The 22,801-nt window shown below is 48.5% G+C and overlaps 1 protein-coding gene across 1 annotated transcript in view; it reads left to right on the top strand.

The window, feature by feature from the left end:
* The window catches only part of LOC144767770 (killer cell lectin-like receptor subfamily B member 1B allele C), a 126,169-nt gene that overhangs the window by 42,097 nt on the left and 61,271 nt on the right, over window positions 1-22,801 (top strand). Inside the window, exon 2 of the mRNA XM_078651152.1 lies at window positions 13,628-13,726. Within this exon, the coding sequence (XP_078507278.1) occupies window positions 13,628-13,726 (99 nt within the window). The remainder of the gene's footprint in view (window positions 1-13,627; window positions 13,727-22,801) is intronic.

The raw sequence follows: 22,801 nt of genomic DNA, 5'->3' as shown, positions 1-22,801 counted from the left end.
GAGACTTCCTTTTGAACCTGGCACACGATGTGCCCCTCGCCGGGCACCTGGGGCAGGACAAAACCTACAGTCGCCTGGTGACCCACTTCTATTGGCCCAAAATGCGCAACGATGTGCACAACCACTGCCGCACCTGCCCGACATGCCAAGCCAGCGGAAAGAGAGGGGGGAAGGTGAAGGCCCCGCTCCAACCCTTTCCAGTAGTGACCACCCCCTTCGAGCGAGTGGGGATTGACATTGTGGGGCCTCTGGACCCCCAAACATCGCAGGGGCATCGCTTCATCCTTGTCCTGGTGGACCACGCCACCCGCTATCCAGAAGCCATCCCCCTCCGAAGCGTCACGGCTCCCGTGGTGGGCCGAGCCCTGATGGGGATCTTCTCCAGAGTGGGGTTCCCCCGAGAGGTCGTGAGCGATCGGGGCACGAACTTTATCTCACAATATATGCGGTCCCTGTGGCAACAATGCGGGGTCACATATAAGTTCACCACCCCGTATCACCCCCAAGGGAATGGACTTGTGGAGCGGTTTAACCGAACACTCAAGGGGATGATCCAGGGCCTAGAAGAGCCCCTCCGCCGCAAATGGGACGTTCTGCTGCCGTGCCTCTTGTTTGCCTATCGGGAGGTACCACAGAAGTCTCTGGGGTTCAGCCCCTTTGAGCTCTTGTACGGGCACCCTGTTCGAGGTCCTCTCAGCCTGGTCAAGGAAGGCTGGGAAACTACAGTCCAAACGCACCGCCGGATGTCTACCGGTACCTCCTGACCCTCCGAAACCAAACTCGGAAGTTCCGGGCCCTTGCGGAGGCCAACCTGGAGGCCAGTCAGGAGGACATGAAACGCTTGTATGACCAGAACTCCTCATCCATCAAGTTCGAGCCGGGCCAGCAGGTCTGGGTCATGTCCCCAGTCGAACCTTGTGCCCTCCAGGACAAATGGTCGGGCCCCTTCAAAGTGATCGAGCGCAAGAGCCCCGTCACCTGCCTCGTGGACCTGGAGTCTCCCCGGAACCCCCTCCGGGTTCCGCACGCCAACCGGCTCAAGCCTCACTTCGCCCGCACAGAACTAAGCCTGCTGCTAGCTACCGACGATGGGACCGAAGACGACTCCGAGCCCTTGCCCGACCTCCTAACGTGCGCTGAGAAAGACGGTTCCGTCGAGGGGATCTCTCTCTCCCCCGACCTAACCCCCGCACAGCGCAGAGATTGCCAAGAATTGTTGGGACAATTCACGGACCTGTTCTCCCTCACCCCCGGGGTTACCCAGTGGTGTGTCCACGATGTCGACACCGGGGACAGTCAGCCAGTGCGACACCGGGCCTACCGAGTCCCCGACCGAGTTCGGGCCTGCATCCAAAGAGAAGTTACCAAGATGCTGGCCCTGGGGGTGGTCGAACTCTCAGACAGTCCCTGGGCCAGCCCAGTTGTCCTGGTCCCCAAGGCCGCCGCACCTGGCAACCCGCCAGAACTCCGGTTTTGCTTCGACTACCGGGGACTGAATGCTGTTACCAGAACCGACGCACATCCCATCCCCCGGGCCGACGAACTAATCGACCGCCTAGGAGCCGCCAAGTACCTCAGTACCTTCGACCTCACAGCCGGGTATTGGCAGATCGGCCTCACCCCTGGCGCCCAGGAGCGATCAGCCTTCTCCACACCCGATGGTCACTTTCAGTTCAAAGTGATGCCCTTCGGCATGAAAAACGCCCCGACCACCTTCCAGAGACTAGTAAACAAGGTGCTGGCGGGACTGGGAGAATTCAGTGCCGCCTACCTAGACGACATTGCGGTGTACAGCCTCCACTGGGCCGAGCACCTGAAGCACCTCTGGGAGGTCCTGACGGCCCTCCGACGGGCCGGACTAACTGTGAAGGCAAGCAAATGCCAGATAGGCCAAGGGTCCGTGACCTATCTGGGACACCAAGTGGGGAGCGGCCAAGTGGCTCCCCTCCGACCTAAGATTGACGCCATCATAGCCTGGGAGCCCCCAGTCACCCAGACCGCCGTCCGAGCCTTCCTGGGGCTCACTGGATATTATCGGCGCTTCATCAAAAACTATGGGAGCATTGTGGGGCCCCTCACAGAACTGACCTCGAAGAACCGGCCACAGAAAGTACAATGGACACCCGCGTGTCAGGTGGCCTTCGAGACGTTGAAAACAGCCATGTGCACCGCCCCTGTGCTCCAAGCCCCTGACTACAGCGGGAGTTCGTAGTCCAGACCGACGCCTCGGAGCACGGCATCGGGCGGTCCTATCTCAGATTGACCCCGAGGGGGTTGACCATCCTGTGGCCTTCATCAGCCGGCGGCTGCTGGCCAGAGAACAACGATGGAGCACCATCGAGAGAGAGGCCTTCGCCGTCGTGTGGGCCCTCAAGAAACTCAGGCCCTACCTCTTCGGCACCCACTTCCGGGTGCAGACCGACCACCGGCCCCTACGGTGGCTGATGCACATGCGGGGCGAAAACCCGAAGCTGTTGCGATGGTCCATCTCCCTCCAAGGGATGGATTTCACTGTGGAGCATCGCCCTGGCAACGACCACGCCAACGCTGATGGCCTGTCCCGGTTTTTCCGCCTCGATGAAGAGAGTCCACAGGAAGATGGATGACTCTCCCCGTCTTCAGCTGGAGGGGACGTGTGTTGGACACGGCCTCGTGGCGTGGTCCGACCCCTCCCGCATGGTGGGCCCAGGACGACCTCGGCCCTCCATCAACCTACTATCAACCCCCCTGATACAAACATTCACGAACCCTCGGCGAGAGCAGCCTCCCCGGCAACCTACGGCTCTCCCCCTTCCTGGTACCCCGGCGGTCCCCGCTCAACAACGCTGCCGGACGGTCGCCCATGCCAGGCCACCCTGTCCGGCCCGACGCCATCTTGGGGCCATCACGTCCCGAGCACGTGGCCGCAGCCTTCCCTGGGCCCGGCCCAGCAAGCCCCGACATCGAGGCACCAAGGTCCTCCCAGGTGGTTGAGTGGCCACTTGGCGGATCCCGGAGAAGGGGAGTTTCGATGGGCCTCCAGCCGTCCCCGGACGCCTGGTATCAATCGCCCTCCAGCCTCCCTGGGCGCTGGCTCCACCCCCCTGCTGGGTGTCTGGACACCTTCCTCCCGGCCCCTCTGACCCCCAGGCGCGAGGGTCCGGACATCAAAGGACTCCAGTCCTATATATGGGCCAGTCCCGGATTAGGGCTTCAGTTGTATCTTGGAGTTGAAGCCCTGCTGACCTCGTTGCGGCTGATCCTGATCCGAACTCTTGCACCTGGAACCTTCGAGGCCCTGCTGACGCTGTCGCGGCCTGACCAAGCTGAACCACCTTCGAGGCCCTGCTGACGCTGTCGCGGCCTGACCGAACTGAACCACCTTCGAGGCCCTGCTGACGCTGTCGCGGCCTGACCGAACTGAACCACCTTCGAGGCCCTGCTGACGCTGTCGCGGCCTGACCAAGCTGAACCATCTTCGAGGCCCTGCTGACGCTGTCGCGGCCTGACCTACCTGAACCACCTTTGAGGCCCTGCTGACGCTGTCGCGGCCTGACCAAGTTGAACCACCTTCGAGGCCCTGCTGACGCTGTCGCGGCCTGACCAAGCTGAACCACCTTCGAGGCCCTGCTGACGCTGTCGCGGCCTGACCCCTTGAACTATCCACGCACCAGTTGGTGCCGAGACTGTCCCGCTACCCCCTATCCCCGAAACCAAGACTTTACGGATCCCTCAATCCCTGCCTGCTATCCTGCCAAGAACTTGCCTTAATTACTTATATAAAGATTCTTGTGAATATTCCTCCTGTGTGGTGTCCATCTGTAAGTAGTGTGATTGCTCTGCTGTTACGATTGTAGGAGAGGAGCCTCACCAAGGAGGCCTCCATACGGCGCTCGGCCTATTCTATACCGAGAGGTGGGTCTCGGGGCGGGCAGTCAGACACCTTCTGTCTCCCCTGGGATCGCCTTTCCAACATTTAGAAAGTTCCTGGATGCCATGATGCAGAGAATGCACCACTACATCAGCTTCCCAAACACACAGGTGGAACTGCAGAAAACCAAGACAGACATTTTCCAGATGGCACAGTTCCAGCACGTCATACGCTGTATTGATGGGACACACATTCCAATCTGCCTTCCTGCAGCCACTAAGTACATCTACAGGAACAGAAAGTCCACCCACTCCATAAATGTGCAGGTAATCTGCGACGCTGGCAACATAATCACTGACATTGTGATCAAATTTCCTGGGAGCACCCACGACTCGTACATCTTCCAGAACAGTGGTATCTACACACGCCTGGCTACTGGAGAATTTGGGGAAGGATAACTGCTAGGTAAATCACTGTGACACACCCTGATAGATACTGCAGCTGAATGTGTTTTGATGTATGTAACTAATGGCACTCTCTTTCCCACCTAGGCGATAGCGTTTATGCTGTGCGGTCCTTTGTCCTCACTACCTACCTAAACCCATCAACCCCGAGTGAGAGACGTTACAATGGGGCACACAAATCAACACGCAACGTTGTGGAGTGCACTTTTGGACTATTGGAAAGCAGGTTCTGCTGCCTCGAAAAAAGCGGAGGCGCACGTCAGTACACACCCATCATCTGCTGTAAAATCATTGCAACCTGTGCTATGCTGCACAGCCTTGCCACAAAGAAAGGTACAGAAGTTGAAATAACTTATCTAGAAGACAATAATGATGAACTTGCACAGCCAGAGCCCTACGCAGCAGGAGAAGCGCCAGTTAACTCAACTCGAACTTTGAACCATTAATGTGTAAAAAGGGATTCAATATCATGAATTTCTCATGCGAGGTCATGCCTTACCTCAAGAGTGTTCAGGTCAGTGCCCCTTCATCTGGGGTTTCTAAATGGCATCACCTGGTGTTCTGGGATTCCTAATGTTCCATGTGTTTATGGTTTGGCTTGTTATTCTGCACCTTATACAACTCTTCCCCTTCGCTGCATTGATAACTAGGTGCAGAGCGCATGAAATAATAAAACAAATAGCAAAAATAAATGCTAAACAACATACACGTTTCATAAAAAAAAGGGGTTAAACTCCATTATGGTGGAAACAGTAACAATGAATCATAGTTGTTTGTTAAGCAAACGGAGTTTATCATATACCGCCACTAGGTTCAAACCCACATCCTCTGGTTTCAAGGAACAGACCTCGCTTGGAGGTCAGAGATTCTCTCACGCTCAGTGTTTCCAATAGTCTTGTGGTGTTTATTTTTAGGCATTACAAATACCATTGCTAAATGAGGGTGTATGTATTGCATTTTGTCTTATTGTCATTACAAATAAGAGTCACTGGATGTGATTCACATCTGCCAGACCCCTACACTCTGCCTGGTTGAAACCCCTTTCCTTTGACAGGTCAAAGATGTTAATGGACCATTATAATGTCACATTACCGAAACATTTGGGGCCAGATTTAGCAAGCCTTTACAGTACTGCAGCACAGAGCATCTGAAGGATTTTGGGGGCCCCCGCCAAACATAGGGCCTCATTATGATTGCGGAGAATCCGCATACTCCGGGCCGGCGGAAGCCACCGCCGGCCCGGAGTATGCAGATTCACCGCCGCAGTGAAATAGAACACCCACCGCCAGATTAGGATGGCGGTGGGAGTGCGGTTGGACCAGCGGGGGACGGAAGGTCCGTCCGCCGCTGATCCGCGGGGTGGGGAGGGCTATTTGGTGACGGTGTCTGCAAGACACCGTCAGCCAAATTAGGAATTGCACGGACACATGCTTTTCCGCGGCGGCTTTTCCGCCGTGGAAAAGCATGTGGACTTTGGCTTTTGGGGGCCCGTTGCGGGCCCCCAGGGTGTCGGGGGGTAGGGGGTGCACATGGGGGTTACCTATGGTACCCCCAACATTTACATGCACAAAGCGGCAGGCACCGCGCTGTGCCTGCCGCTTTGTGCATGTAAATGTAATACATGCATTTTTGACATTGCGGTGGGTGCTGCTTAAAGCAGCACCCGCCGCAATGTTATTCATACAGGATGTGACCGCCAGGGTGGCGGTCACATCGTAATTTGCATGGAGGGACCGCCGCTGCCCCTGCGGACGGTCCCTCCAACTCTGGGGTGGCGGACCGACGCAGGTCCGTCCGCCATCCTAATCTGCCCCATAATTTGGGGCCCAATGCTCGAAGCTACTCTAAATTTATCATCCATGTTCTGCTCATTTAAGCCCTAAGCAATTATAGTCTTAGACATAGACAATACTCTTTGTGCCCCCCAAACCTTTAAGGGGACCACAGTCCTTCAGGGGGGGGGGCATTAATTGCAAAGTATTTGAACGTTTATGAGATATTGAAGACCTGGGAGACCCTTTTCATATTGTGAAGGAGGCTCCATACTTTTTGTGTTATGCCATTTTCTGAGACCATTCTGAAAGCTTAATGATGGGGCTCCTAGAAAGTTAGGGGCCCTGTGCCAGAGCCCAATTTGCTCATTCCTTTATACATCTAGGGTGTAGCACCACAAAAAGCGATGCAAACCGACCCCAGGCTTGAATTGGGCTTTTCATTCCAGCCCACATACTGATTCGGGCTGGAAAGTAACTCTATAATAACAAAAAGTTACGTTTTACATTACTTTGCACTATTTTGCAACAAGGTGCCATCCTACAGACAGTGCAGCAGTGTTTCCATGTAAACATCCTTGTTTTCTTTTTATGCAAAGCCCTAGTTACTACGCAATGTGGGCACGGCTTGGTCCCCAAAAATGTGTGCCTGCTCCAGGAAGTAAAGTTGGATAAAGATTAATTTGCCTCAAACCATTGCTTGTGAGATCCTACAGCACAGCTCACATACAAATATGGAAGCATTTTGTACTGGAAGGGTGTGCTTCTATTACAAAACCTATGATAGTGCTCACACACACCTTTACACCATGGTGCATCACTATAGGGTATATGTACAAGGAAGTGGTGGAGCATGTCGTTAGCCTCCTTGGCCTTCCCCTGTTAAATTTTGGGAGGTATGGCCTGCTGAAAATGAATGAAGGTTCAATCAATCAATCAATCAGAATGCCTAAAGCGCATCTAATCACCAGAAATGATATACAGCCGCTTGCATGCCCTAGAAGATTATTGGAACAGCCAGGTTTGGAGGCCCATTCGGGATTCCAGAAGTGAGGTGATGGGTCAGAGGTGTGTGGGGTGGTTGTTGCAGGTCTTTGCTGCAATGTGGGAAAAGGAGCATCCTCTACTTCTGCTTCAGTAGATACAGGGAGTGTGGGCAAGTGACAGGGAGGTGAAGCATAGTCTTATAATAGTTGGTGGAAGTTCAGGCAGGGGTTAATGTCGGTGGGTCATTGCTTATGTAGACCCTTATGTGCGTGGGTCAGCATCTTGAATTAGCATCTCTTCAGTATGGGGACACAGTGGAGTTTCCTGAGGTGGGTTGTGATGTGGGTTTATCAGGGAAGCCTGAGCATGAGTCTGACTGCTGCATTCTGTAAGGTCTGAAGTCTCTGCAGAAGTTGTGCGGCGACCTCCATCATAGAGGGCATTGCCATAGTCCAGTCGGCTGGTGATGAGGGCTTGTGTCTCGGTGCATCTCGTGTGTAGGGGTAGTCACTTCTGCGTAGAAGATTATCTTGAATTGTTTGGCGCATCTGATAATTATTGGATATGTTACATACCTTCCAACTTGTAATTCTGAACCATGCATATATAAGGGTTTAACCACAGGTCTTAATACACTGACCCACTCGTAATTAGGCCCCTACAGTAAGTTTGTGTGTGCCCACTGCCCATGATTTGATGACTTTCTTGTCTATCTGAATTCCTTGCTGCTGATTCAATGCCTTTCCTCCGTACACCTGTGTTTGTCCCGCCCAAGGAGCATTTCTGTCTCACTGTGTTATGAGTGTGTGAGTTGTATTGATCCACTGCTGATGTCAGCACTGTGAAGCGGGCAGTGAAACAGATGAAAAAATTGCTCTTGTCTGCAGGGAGCAGCATTTTAAGCTGCTACTTGTGGGTGGGAGCAATGCTGGATCACGCAAGAGGCTGGAAGCCAGGTGAAGCTGCAGGGTAATTGGGGCTCCCCCATGGCCACCACCAAAAGCCAGTGGGTGCCCTGGGTGGGCTCCAGACACCCATCATGTAGTAGCCAGGCCCGGAGGATGGAACAACCAAGGACAATATTTTCCCTGGGAGTGGGGCGGCTTCCCCCCTCCCCTTTAGTGTCTGGCAAGGTCCCGGGGATGGTGTCCCCAGGTCAAATATTGGTTCGGGGAGGGGGCCTTCGTGCCCCCTCACCCTTTATTTAGTGTGCATGCCTGTGGATGGGGTCTCTCGGGTCCATATTGTACGTGCAGAATGCCCGCCTCCTGCTTAAGAATAAGGCTGGGCCCTGGGGGAAGGGGTAACTGGGGCCACTATTGACCCAGGGAGGGGGCTGCATGCTTCTCCGCTTTTAGTGTTTGGCAAGGCTCCAGGAGCACCTCAGCCATTATTGGCCTTTCCCCTTTAGTGTCTGACTGGGCCCCACGGGATGAGTTCCCCGGGTCCAATATGCCCCAATCCCCTTTAGTTACTGGCCAGGGCCCAGGGGATGACGACCCTGAGGCCAATATTGGCCCGGGTAGAGGGTTGCATGCCTCCTTCCCCCTAAGAATAAGGCCAGGCCTCGGGGATGGGGTAATCACGGCCAATATTGGCCTGGGGGTATGGTTGTATGTGGAAAAAGTCAGCCCATAACGCTCCTGATGCCCAGGCTGCTGGCGCAAGACGCCTCTTAGTTCCCATCTTGAATATTTACCAAATAAAGAGACGGGCGCTGGAAGCAGGAAAACAAGAACAGAGTTTTATTTCTCATGAGGAGAGCCTGTCATTTCGGACACTCTCATAGTGTCTTCAGGAGGTGCTCTGTCAGCCTCTCTGAGGCCTGGTCTTTTATACACTGGTTTAAGACATGGGAACGCTCTTTATTACAACAAAGACATTGTGAAGTATGAGGATGACATCCCCGGCACCCCCCCAGTTCCGGACAATTCCAACACATGACAACAGTAGAGGCCCTTACCCCTCATACAATGGGAGGGGGCTATCACACAGCTGAGTGTTCTGCTGATTCCTTTGGAATGTGTGCGCCTGAGCAAATCTCAGGGGGTGGGGAGGTCATGATCAATAGTGGCTCCTTTCAAGAGAGGCAAGTGCATACAGTAGTGGGCAATAAACTGTATCCTCAGGCTAAGGGATGACCAGCGGTCCATGTAGACAATTAGGTTCAGAGGAAGAGGTCATCAAAGGAGAGATATTCATGAAAGGAAGGATCAGTGTGGAAAATCGAGCGTAGAAAAGAGGGTTTATCAGAAGAGGGGTATTCATGGAAGGAAAGGAGGTGTTGGTCAGGCGCGGGGTGTGATTCTCAGAGACAGAGTCATGCGGGAGGGGAGGGTTCATGACTTGTGCATGTGAGAGCGGGGGCGGTCAGGGTGCATGGGGGATGCTTGCAGGGTCAGGGAAGGGCGCTGATGATCGATCGCGAACAGGGAGACCATGGCACCTAAAATGGCTGTTGTATATATGTGTGCATGCGTCTATGCTAGCGGGATAACACAGTCAGTGTTTTGCAATACCCATTCTGCTTACGACAAGAGGTACAGTGAACACAAATGAACGCCGCTTATGTGTATATACATTGCCAATTTCAACATGTATACCCCACTCCCATTTTAGTGTCTGTCAAGGCCCTGGGTGATGTGGTCCCTGGGCCTATATTGGCCCAAGTAGGGGGCCTGTGTTCCCCCTCCCCCTTTAGTTACTGGCCAGGGCCCAGGGGATGGTGTCCCAGGAGCCAATATTGTCTTAGGGGGGTGCATGCCCCCTCCCCTTTTAGTGTTTGGCCAGGACCAAGGGGATGGGGTCTCTGGGGCCAATATTGGCACGGGGAGCGGGCTGTTTGCCCCACTCCCCCTTTAATGTCTGGCCATGCCCCAGGAGATGAGGTCCCTGGGTCCAATATTAGTCCGGGATGGGGGTTGCATGCCCCCTCCCACTTTAGTGAGTGGGTTTAAGAATAAGCCCAGACCCCAGGAGATTGGGTCCAGTATGTACTGGGCGGACCCCGAGAGTTAGGGGTCCCAAGGGTCAAAATTGGTCTTGGGAAGTGGGCTGCTTTCCTCCTCCTGCATCATTTATGGGATGGGCTCCAAGGGATATAGTCCCCAGGGCCAAATATGGCCCTGAGGTGGGAGTCACGTACCCCCTCCTCTGAAGAAATGTGCAGGCCATCGGAGATAGGGTCCTGGAGGCTGAAATCAGCCCAGGAGATGCGTTCCTCCCTACCCAGGTTGAGTGCCTTTGTAGAATTGGCAGCCAGGCCCTGTAGCTAATCACCCGCCACACAGGGGCAAAGGCTGTGCATGGCATGGGGTTGGTTGAATGTGGGAGTTGCCATTAGAGGAGGTATTCCATCGTTAGAGTCAACAGGGGCTCGATAAGTGGAATACTAAAGGTCTGCCCCTCCCTAAATGAGATAAAGGGTAAATGAGTAAAGTAAAAAGACCTGCCCTTCTTCTAGAATCATATTGCTGTGACCACTGTCGGTGCACCACACCTTGGTAAACTGACAGAAGACATGCTCACAAAAGAGCTAACCTATGGTGTGCCCCTCTGGACCTCAAAGACCAGCCTGGGCCTCATTCCATGTCCCCAAATAGACTTTAGCACACATGAAGGATTGTCGAGTGGTGAGCTAAGGGTAAAGCATCTACAGCTTGCTAGGATGAAACCATGCAACTGACAAGGCACACAATGTCTATCAAAATTGTTTACACCCATGGGGCCTCATGTTTCCCAAAAATGCTAAACCAATTCCAGAAACTTGGCAGCAACCTGGTGCAACAGTGAAGTGCACATGAAGCATTTTGCACATTAGACGTTTTGTGCCTGATTTAGAGCAAAACTCATAATGATCAATCAGCTTTTTGTGTGCTACGTGTGAGAAAAAGGTTAATATTTTATTACACGTATAGATACATGCACATCGTGCTACTTGGAAAACTGTGCAAGTGACAGGTAACTCGCTCTCTTTCAAATTCACTCCTTTCCATCTCTTGGTGTCATGGGAGGTATTTAGAAATTGTCAAATGCAAGCCCCCTGCCAGCAAGTGGGGATGGCACATTTGCCAAACTCGCAGTTATCCCAGCCGATTGGGAGGTGGGTTAAGTGCCACATTTACACCTTTTGAGTCTCAGCTGGCTCCGCCATTGAAAATCTTTGGCTGACGGCCATGTGCCACATGGCCATTGATCAATGTACATCAGAACAACCACCCTATTTAGAGACATATATTTTTACTGTGTGAGATTACCAGGGACAGTCTCATCTGCAACACTTAAAACAAAAAAAATGACCCTCCTGGACATTTTTTTTTTGTTTTTAAAACACAACTCTTTTTTTTAAAAAAAAACAAAAAAATATGCCAAGTTGGTGCACCAAACATGCATCTGTTCTACAGCAAATCGGTGTTTATAGTGGATCCACCACCGTCGCAGCTCCACCGATAGCACAGAAATCCCTGCCAAGCAGATGGGAATCTTGAAATCTAGCAGGGTATCCACCAACAGGAGAGTGGAGGCTATAACCTATGCTGACATGGTTGGCTGGTGAACCCTCCAGCAATCTCCATATTTCCCCCTATATTGTTTGGTGATTCAGTGCATTTGTGCCTGTTTTAGTTCACTGGAAGGGCAACAATGCTCATACAAATAGTTTTAACATCAATATATTACTTGTCCTGGTCCAGCTTTGGTGAATAGTAAGACTTTGGGCTAGATGGACGAAGCATTTTTTAGGTCACAAATTCCCCCATGTGCAGAATCTTGCCTTTGGCAAAATTCAAAAAGGCATTTCCAAATGTACAACTCCAAATTGCATTTCGGTAACCTGTTATCGAATCGGAATTTGGGATTGTGTATCGGTATTTGGTAGTACCATATTTAGGGCATCCCTTCCAAATGCTACTTCACATTGGTATGTACCAATCTTTCACGACAGAAATGAGTTGCAAAAAATTTAACGTCACCTCAAAGTTGGTGGGAACCCATTCTCAAATGGTAAGGGGTACTTAATGGATCCCTTCCCCTTTGAGAATGGCTGAAAAAATATTTTTTAAGAGCAGGCAGTGGTCCAAGGGATCAATGTCTACTCTTAAAAAATGTTACTTAAACATTTCATTTATTTCTTTTTAAACACATCCCGTTTTCCTTTCAGGAAAACGGGCTGCGTTTGAAAAAATTAGATTGCTTAATTTAAAAGCAGTCACAGACATGGTGGTCTGCTGACCCCAGCAGGCCACTATCCCGGTGATTCCAGCAAATCATAGTGGGTCACATATTGCAACCTACCTCATTAATATTCATGAGAAAGCTCTATTTGTTACACACTAAGAATCACTAAATAAAATGCAATGAGTTTCATACATTGGGAATAGCTGTTTCCAAATTCAAATCACAAATATTCGGTATGCCTAATCTTTGTACAGCTAGAGCCATTCTCTCTATTGTTCTGCTGCTAAAGAGGTGCCATGCTTTAATTCCGACATTGCCCATGCAGAGTAAAGAAAACATTATTGAGCTCTTTTTGTCAAAATACAAAACCCCCAAGAAGTTAGGGTAGCAGATTTCACAAGTAATAGTTTTGCACTTTAGTAATTATTACTAGGGAGTCACAAATGCAATGTTTAGTTGTAGGGTATGAAACAATATTAATCAATAGATGTAGATTAAAAGTCATTTTATCATGTAATGAGTTTTCTGTTTTACTATTGGGTAATGATGTAACTTTCTTCATCAGATCAAAATGACTGTACAGTTTCTTTGTCTAAAAGTGTATAAAAACTCTGGGAAACGAGCCAAGTCTTCCTCCGGCCCTCTTTGAGAGCAGACTCCATATTAGTCTGTTTACCATTCTGCAGATATTTTGCATTTTTCTCACTCCAGCCTTTACTGAGCAGTCCTCATGGCAAATGTTGTTTAATTTTAATTTGCCTTGTGCTGGACCATAAATGGTGCTGGCTTTTGACTAGATTAGGATACTGGATCAGAGGCCAAAAATGTTCTACAGTTATTTGCATTTTAAAAATTACAAATTGATTGACTAACTACTGCCTTTTCGCCTTCTGTATTGATTGTTAACCTTTGATAAACCTTCATAGTTTGCATTTTGAACCTTATCTTGGATAACTTGTCCTGTGTGGATTTTCCAAGAGGATTTCTCTGGCATTGCATGACCTTGTGTTAAGGGCTCTCGCCTTTTACCCCTTCGGTGCTGATGACGGCCCCCGTCCGTCATGCACCGCGGTGGGCGTGTGCTGATGACGACTGGGGGTCGTCATGAACCCACCCACTACGGAAAACGCCGCACAGGTGCAGAGTTGCGGCCGCGCCCAAGGGGTTAAACACTCTCACAAAGCCCGGTCCATCAATCAGCCCTTTAGATGCAGAAAAGCATCAACATAGTTCAAGCACATCTCTTTCTAATGTAGTTATCTTGTCTGGAAAATCTGTTGTCTGCCACTGCTACTACTTGTTTGTTTCATTATGATGTCTACTTTGATCTTTGTGTCATTGTCTACCTAATTTACTTATACACTTGTTATATCTTGCAGGTGGCCCTCAGTGTCCCCGCTGGCACCGAAATGTGATTACAATTTCTGGAGCAGGGTTCTTCCTTTTTTTCCTCAGCACAATTGCCCTAGGATTTTTGGGTAAGGACTGAACGTACAAAGAAGTCAAACTTTTGGCATAGTGTTGGACTAAAGCATCTTCCACATGAGGTTGTAGTGTATGTATTAAATTATGAATCTCAGCATGAACGCACAGCACCAACTGTACAGCAGGATACTAAGCTCTGGAATGCCAGATCTGCCAAGAGGCATGCATCACTGCGTTCCATGACACAGCCAATTTCTAGACATGACATAGCAGGCTTCTAACCTTCCCCGAGATTACAACACATCCCCCTTTCAATAGAGAAAAAAACAAGAATAGGAAACAAAACAGTAAAAATACAATAAAAGGAAAATTGCGACAAGACCCTGCAAGCAATAAGTGATAAGAGAAACACTGCAGAACAGAATATATATCTCACAAAAATCCTGCAAGGAACATAAATATAGAACAACATAGCATTAGAATAAAACATAGTCCTTTAACTTCACAGGCAGATTTTTACATCCTCCAGAAGAAAAACCTTCTTTGCAGCTGACATTCACATCTGAGGACTGAGGATATAAACTTGGAGGTGGATCCAAAAGTTTTCCTGTACATCTCACAAGTCTAGACATGCTCCATATGCAACCTGTTTTAACATTCACCACATTCTTCCTAATGGCAACAATGGTAAAGGGACCTAAGAAGCTAGATATCCCTTTTGAAGTATGCCCAGGATTTTTCACCATAAACCTGTCACCAAGATGCCATTTTTTCTTCTTCACTCACATCTTAGAGTCATAACTAGATTTGTATTCCTGCTGATACTCAGAAATTCTGGTACGCCTGGTCTCAACAGAAATGCCACCTTCAATACAAGCAGGCAGCCAAACTCGGTTTAACTTAGAAACCGCCTTCCTTCCTCTAAAGGCTTCAAAAGGTGATTTTTGTGTGACCACACTGGGAGTAGTACGGTGTGCCCACCAAGTATCCCTCAAAACACAATTGAAAGACCCTTTAGATTCAAAAGCACGTTGAGCACAACTTCTGACAACTCGGTTCATCCTCTCAGTCAAACCATTAGCCTGGGGCGTGTATAGAGCTGTTTTTGATGAATGATGTTATGAAATGAAATGAATGAAATGAAAATTGCACTTATATAGCGCATAACTACCCGGAGGCCTCGCAGCGCTTGAGACTGATTTTGTGGCGGGCACCGGGTAGATCAACATGTTTTTACGTACAAGTGCGTTTTAAGAACCTTTCGGAAGGACAACAGATTATTGTTTCCTCGGAGGGAGAGGGGGAGGGAGTTCCAAAGTTTGGCCGCAGCATGGGAGAAAGAACGGCCGCCCCAGCGGGCCTTGTTAATTTTTGTTGTGGTTACAAGCTGAAGATGATCTTTAGGAAACGTACACATCTCTTGGGAAACGACAAAAACCACCATAAAATGATAACTCTTCCCTCACAGACCAATACGACTTCATTTCTTGGTCCAAAGTCTTATAGTCAGGCCAGCCTTGACTCGTCCACAACCTGAGGGAAGAAATAATCTTATCCTTCTTTACACCATCCAACCATTCTTCACCAGACATGGTTGACTCAGCCACCCAACAAACATTCTCAATGTCGGACTCACTCTGCTCACATTCAACAGGTAAATGTGAAGGGCAGTCAGCAGACTTGTTACTATTTACAGGTAAACCCTTATTCCAGCGCTTGAGTCTGGGCGTGATATGCTCACAATGGCGGCATGAAAAGATTTGAATTAAGGGACGATGGTCTGTCCTAACCAGGTATGGAATGCCCCAAAGATAAAACTTAATGTGCTGAATAGCCCAAAACACACTCAGAGCTTCTCTCTCAATACACAAATAGTTGACTTCTGCATCCCTAAGAGCCCTAGAGGCAAAAGCGACCGTCCTCTCGTCTCCATCCACAATTTGGGAGAGCACTGCCCCCAACCCCTTGAGACTGGCATCAGTAGTTAACACAGTTTTCCGGTTGACATCAAAATGCCCTAAGGTTTGCAACTTCCCAATCTCAGTTTTAATGTCAACAAAACTTCTTTGACAATCATCTGTCCATAAAAAATGTGTGCCTTTCCTAAGGAAAGCCCTGATGGGTTCAGTCACACTGACAAATCCCTTCACAAACTTGGAATTGAACTCGGTCAGTCCTAGAAATGACCTGACATGATCTTTATCTTTGGGTGCAGAAGATTTTACAATACTTTCTGCAAGTTCTAACTTCGGTTGAATCCCTTCACCAGAGATACATTTCCCAAATAAGTGACTGATCTCAACGCCAAACAACTTTTTTGTTTCTTTACAGTAGGTCCCTTCTTTTTCAACTTCTCTAAAACAGACTTCAGAGTTACGCTGTGTTCAACCTCGTTCTTCCCGTCGAACAAAATGTCCTCCTGAACGAACATGATATTGGGTATTTCTTTCAGAACCATCTTCCTCACCCTCTGGAAGCATGCCGCCGCCGATGCCAACCCAAAAGGCATTTTCAGGAAGCGGTAAGTTCCTAGAGGCGTAACGAAAGTCGTAAGGTGTCTTGAGTCCTTGTGGAAAAGTATCTGGTGGAAGGCGGACGATACGTCCAATACACAAAAAATCTGTGCTCTTTTGAGCATGCTAAGGGACTCAGAGTTGTTTGGTAGGGGTTGGCGATCTACCCATATCCTCCCGTTAAGACCCCTCAAGTCCACACACATCCTAACGCTGGCACCACCATCTTTAGGGGCAAAAACGATGGGGGCCAACCACTCCGAGCCTTCTATTGCCTCAATAATCTTTTGAACTCAGACTCTAATGGTGCCATCATAATATTGGGCACCCTTCTGACTTTATGCACACAGGGTACAGCTCTCTTCTTGAGAACAATCTGATGTTCAAACCCCTTACGTCATCCCAAGGTATCTGTGAAGACTTCTGGAAATTTCTCAAAGTAACTAGAAGATTGGCCTTCATATTCATAGTCCACCAACATAACCTGGTCCCTGGGATCTTGTGCACTAGCATTAAGTATGATATCTAGGTCAGGTTGGTGTCTCCATCCCAAAAGATTGTCTCCTCTCTCAGCTACGTAGACCTTACCCAACGCATGGTCTCAGTTCCTTTCTCTGGGTTCCGAGTTTTGATGGATGATTTACAAACCCTGGCATAGTGTCCTTTGACACCACATTTGTTGCAAATTGACTCCTTGGCAAAGCAATGAGGATAGTTGGAGAAGTGCGAGAAACTACCACACTTAAAACACTTTGGTGTAAGAACAGGATAAGTAATATAGCCCATCAGTCAGTCAGTTATTTGATTACTTAAAATCATAAAAGCAAATATAAACATTTCATACCTAAAAATACATACAATCATAGGTGCAAATTTATCATATAATATACACAGAATAGTAAAATTCCATAATAAAAGGTAAATACAATATTAAAAGGGGATAAAATCAGACAAGATGATTACGAGCCGCAGTTCTTTTAACATTATTCCGTACTGCGGCCACCAAGAAGCTAGCAACCCCAAAAATTACACGAGTACTACTTAACAGTTGTAAATAGGTGAGGGCGGGCCTAACTTGTACGAACCCAGCCTCTCTTAGTAATGGTACTAAAAACTGTTTCCTAATGTCGGCGTAGTGCTCACAAAACATAATAAGGTGCATCATGTCTTTGATTAGAAAATTATCAAAACTACAGGGGATGGAAGTTTCAGGTTTGCCGCAAACTGGAAAGTAACCCAAAGAGAAATTAATTATACTGAACCTAAATCTAATTAAGAGATGACAATGAAAGGGGATTGTAGCAATTTTTAGGCATGGCTCGAGGAGCAATGAAGTTAACAGTACATAATTAGCTCTGACGCAAGGTTTCTTCAGCTCCAATTCCTCCCGTTCCAGTGATAACATACCCAAAAAGTTTTTCTTAGTCCAGCTCAAATCCACCTTTTTAATAAGATCAGGTGACATATACATTTCTGGGCATCCAAGTTTTAAAAACATTTCTTTGATATAGACTAACCAGGGAACCCTTTCAACCTTTTCCATTGACATACAGTCTCTTAAGATAAGATGATTTAGTGTAATCTCACGATTCAACCAAGTTTTTACCCAGCAAATCAATGGGGCAACTTTCAGTTGATCAATAACGTAGCCCAGCCCCAGTTCAGAGTGCAAAGAGAATGTAGGGGTAGATTGGGGAACCAACCAGTAGGGATCCTAAAAATTTATTTTCTGCTACCTGTATCTTTTCTTGAGGTAAAAAGCCCCACAGTGAGGCACCATACGAGGCTATAGTCAGACATTTAGATTTATAAACCTTTAAAAGAGCCTCCATAGGTCTCGACCCCAGCCACTTCGCGAAGCCCAATAACGCTGCCGTTGACCTAGCTACGGCGTTACACTTAATTTTCAGCTGAGGTCCCCAAGTACCTTTTTCGTAAAAAATGACCCCAAGATATGTAAAAACCGGTACCCTTGATACCTCCGCGCAATTACAAAAGAAGCGTTTTAATTTTAGGCCCCTGGGGTGTCTGCTAGCAACCATAACATGTGACTTTTTGTTGTTTACCTGCAGGTCTAAGGAACCCATAAAATCCCCAAAGGAGTCCAACAGTCTCTGGAGTCCCAGGCCAGTTCGGGCCAGTAACACGGCGTCATCCGCGTAGAGGAGAACTGGTATTACGGAATCTCCAACACGCGGAACGTCTAATGATACCCCCTCTAAAAATCAAGAGCATTAATATATAAAGTAAAAAGAAGGGGCGCCAGGATGCAACCCTGCCTAACACCTCGCTTAGAGTTAAAGTGACTAGTGCAACCCCCCTCACTAGTAACCCTGACTGATGCTAAAAGCCCGTGGTGAAGAACAGCAAAAAAATTAACTAAAGATGGGTCTATCCCTATTCTCAGTAAAATTGGCCACAACTTTGCCCGGTTAACCAGGTCAAAGGCCGATGAGAGGTCCATAAAACCCATGTAGAGCAATCCTTCATTTGCCTGAGTGTATTTACTTATTAAAAGATGCACATTTAGGCATTGATCTAGGGTACTTCTTTTCTCCCTGAACCCGTATTGAAGATTAGAGAGGACCCCTCTCTCCTCCAGCCAATCTCTAAGCTTATGCAGAATGACTCTGCCAAGATTTTAACAGCGGAGTCAATCAAAGAGATAGGTCTGTAGCAGGAGGGGTCACTCCTCAGGCCCTTTTTAAAAACTGGGATTATTATTGAAGTAGCCCAAGAAGCCGGGAACCCATTAATACTGGACGCATTAAAAAAATTTGTTAAAATATTTGCCCAAAATTTGGGTAAAGTCCCATATAGGTCCGCTGGGACGCCCTCCGGGCCTAGGGCTTTATATTTGGACATCTCCAGTATCGCTCTTTGGACCTCGTCCTCAGTAAATATGAGAGGTGGAGCTGGTTGCATGGGTATGTGCACCAGCTCTTGGGAGGCACTACCCTCACTGCCATAAATCTCATTAAAATGTGAGAGCCATTTTTCGTCTGGGATTACACAGTCTAGAATTAAATTATCCTGGCCTGAGAAAAAGGGATGGTTGATCAGAATTTGCTACTGTCCCTTAGAACATCAGATGACAGAAGATTGTTCCAGGCCTCAGATTTGATATCCTTTTTCCGATTAGCAATAGCCAATTTGTAAGTTTTCCTTAAGCTGGCAACAAGCTCTCTATCTCTAGGTTTTTGTTTTATAGTTTGAAGGAGAACCCCATGAGCTTTGGTGCAACTACCATCAAACCATCTATGTTGGTGATTAGCATTCCATTTAGTTTTTACCTTCAGGTCCTTTCCGATCTGAGTACAAATGGAAACATAAGCACCAATAATTTCACCACTTGGGGCAGAACTGTCTAGACATATGGCCAGGTTTACATCAGCCTTAATTAAAAGGTCCTCCATAAAGGCATCTGGGACCACCCTAGCCCAATTGAGCCTCCTACCTTGATCTTTTGGGGTTAAGTTGTTAGTCTCCGCAGAAACCTTATCCCTGCTATTTACCTCCCCTAGATTCAATTCCAGGATTACTGGGTTATGATCGCTATAGACAGAGACAACTACTTCATAGAGGGTGGCCCTAGCTAGCACAACAGACGAAACAAAAATAAAATCAATAACAGTGTCAGATTCTTTACCCTTGAATGTAGGAACTCTTTCCTCCCCCCGATCACCTGCTACCTCAAAGAGGTTCATGTAGGCTAGGAGGTCCTCCAGGGCCTCTCCCTAGCAACTATGTTCGAAGCGCGGGACAACAGAGCCTGGGGGCCCTTGATGGCTATCTAAAAGACAATCCCAGCTGCAGGGATGAATATTAAAATCAGCCATGATGATGATTTCGAAGACAGTGTCATGTGCCAATTTATAATCATTTTTTAAAAAACACCAGGGAACCTAAATGTTGATTCCTCAAATCCTTCTAGCTGGAGTTATAAAAATTAATCAATAAAATAGTAGGGAGATCAGGACCAGTACACTCAAGAATTAGTATATTATTTGAGCCAGACTCCAACATTTTAAGGGGACCACTAAGTTTTAAAGATATAAGCAGAAGTAAACCTCCTTTTGGTCTACCCCCTAAACCAGGAGTTGCTCCCACAACAAAGCTGGAATACCAATCCAGACTAAAGCTTTTACATGTGTCTCATGTTTCTTGTAGGGCAATAATATCGTACTGTTTTATAAAATCAACCCAAATGTCATCAGTGCGTTTTTGTCTAAGACCAGCCACATTCCAGCTAAGAATTTTACAAGTAGGAACGCGGCCTGGCGCCCTAATGGGTTCCATTAAGTGTTGATTTGTATCCTGTAGTCAATCATTATCCTCCATATAGGATAGTGGGGAGAAGTGATTTGTCAGAGCTAAGTCTGTGCCCCATTCGGTTAGTGGATTGCCAGAAAGACAAGGAGAAGTCGATAGTAGTCCCTCCTCTCTCTGAGTGGGCCCTCTTACTAGGTTATTTTGGGCGGCAGCATAAGGCTAAAACAGCCTAGGGGCTTGGTTTTTCTGTGCGAGCAATAATGGTTGTGAGTTGGCTACCGGTGGATAAAAGTAGCCCAATGGGAGTGGCCTAATGCCAGAACCACCGATATCTGAGGCATCCCAAAACAATCTATTCGCAACATTATGCCTATTAAAGTTAACCACCACACAGTCCCCCCATATACTCTTATTACGCTTCCCCACCCACCCGACCCGTCTTGACATAATAATATGGGATGAGATATCTAATCCACCACTACTAAGCTGGGTACACCAGGTTTTTGCCTTCCCAATAAGATCTTGCGTGGACTCGACCATGTCGTTACTTAAGGGAGACACCCCAGTTAAGACAGCCACCAAGGGAGCAGCATCCGGTGGGAGATCTAAAGTAAAACTCCTGGAGGGAATAGGCTTATTACTGCTTAGGCGTGTTCTAAAAGGTTCCGCCCCCACAGCAACCATAGTTCTTGCCTCAGCTGTATTATTTGGCTGCAGGCAACCCTTTGTCATATTAGTGGCCCCCGACCTCTCGTAATTAGATGCATTTATATGGCGCTCTTCGGGAAGGGTGATTTCAGTGGGGGCCTGATGCCTACTCTTCGGCCTATTACACTCAACCTCCTCACATGTTTTATTAGCCACACATTGTCGCTCCCTATAAACTTATTGATATGGTCACATTTCTTCAATAAACTGACAACACAAGTGTTAAGTGTGTCCACAATGTCTTTGGCTATGCCTGTAAGAACAAGCTCCAGCCGTGATTCAAACAATCCTTCCACGAGTGCCGCCAATTGGACAGGGAGACTTGAGTCAATGGTTTGTGGGGCATCTCCTGCTTTGGGCTTTTTGGTGGTCTTCTTAGGCCGCCTTCGTTTCCCCTCAATGCCCGATCATGCTTGGCCGGGAGGATTCCCCCCTTTGTCACTAATCAGGCCTTCATTCGCAGCCATATCACTGATAGACACATAAGATGGATTCTTAATCACCCCTACAGGGTCAGGAGGAATAATAGAAACCGCACCCGGTACAGGCATGTTTATTGAGTCCTCACGTACAGTGGAGGGGATATCCAAGCCAAGTTCCTTCTCGGCGTTGGCGATTTCAACACTCAAGACCCCAACTGCCGAAGTTAAATACGAAATAATGGACTCAGATTTCATCGGGACTTTGGCCTTCTTACCTTCCCCTTCACCATTGCTGTCCTGCTTGCGCTTCCCCATCACTGGAACTAGAACCAAAGGGGGTGGTCCGGCCCGACCTCTTCTGACCCCTGATGGCCACAGATGGCCCTTTGCCCGGGCTCAGCCCGGCGCCCGCCCGCGCGTGTCTTGCACAGCGGGATGGGCCTTCTGAATTAATACCCCACCGGTGTCAGGCGGAGGGGCTGCTGCTCTCCCCGGCCGCCTTGCCGGGATTGTGGGGCGTGTATTCCCCGCTGCTCACCCGCTGGTCTGCTGTCAAAAATCCTCTCAAATGTCTCCCGCGGAGCGGGAGGCGCGAAGCGCTAATGAAACCCCCGGTGTCAGGGGGAGGGGCTGCTGCTCTCGCCGGCCGCCTCGCCAGGATTTTGGGGCGTGTAGTCGCCGCTGCTCCCCCGCTGGTATGCCACCAAAAATCCTCTGAAGCATCTCCAAAGCACACAAAGGGCACTTGGGTAGAAATCTCACCAAGGCCTGGGTGAGAGAAAGATACTGGCGGCCCGGCATGGATCACATGTCTGAAGATGTTGTCAAGGACTGTGTGTTATGTGCTTCCAGTGATAAGTCTCACATTCCCAATCTTGCACCCTTGTCCCCTGTAGACGTTATGTACCCCTGTACACCTTATGAATGTTTCGTTGAAGATCAATTACAATTTGTGCCAACAAGTTGTCCGATATTGGCAGAATATAAACAGAGTAAATTCAAAATGGCCGTACACTGCGTAATCACGGCATTAATACGTGCCGAAATGCAGCGTGCGTTCCAATGACAAATGCAAGCGTTGAAGAGAGGAATGATCACACACCGCGTTGTCACTGCGTCACTTCATGCAGGAGTGCGGCATGCGTTCCAGTGATGGAAGCAGTGATGAAGGAGCGCGAGGAAGGTTGAGTGACAGCTCGTGAAGTGTCCATTA

The sequence above is a fragment of the Lissotriton helveticus genome, chromosome 7, assembly GCF_964261635.1.
Source record: "Lissotriton helveticus chromosome 7, aLisHel1.1, whole genome shotgun sequence".
NCBI classification, from domain to species: Eukaryota; Metazoa; Chordata; class Amphibia; order Caudata; family Salamandridae; genus Lissotriton; species Lissotriton helveticus.
Note: the sequence above shows the minus strand (reverse complement) of the source record. Positions and strands in the feature narration are given on the sequence as shown.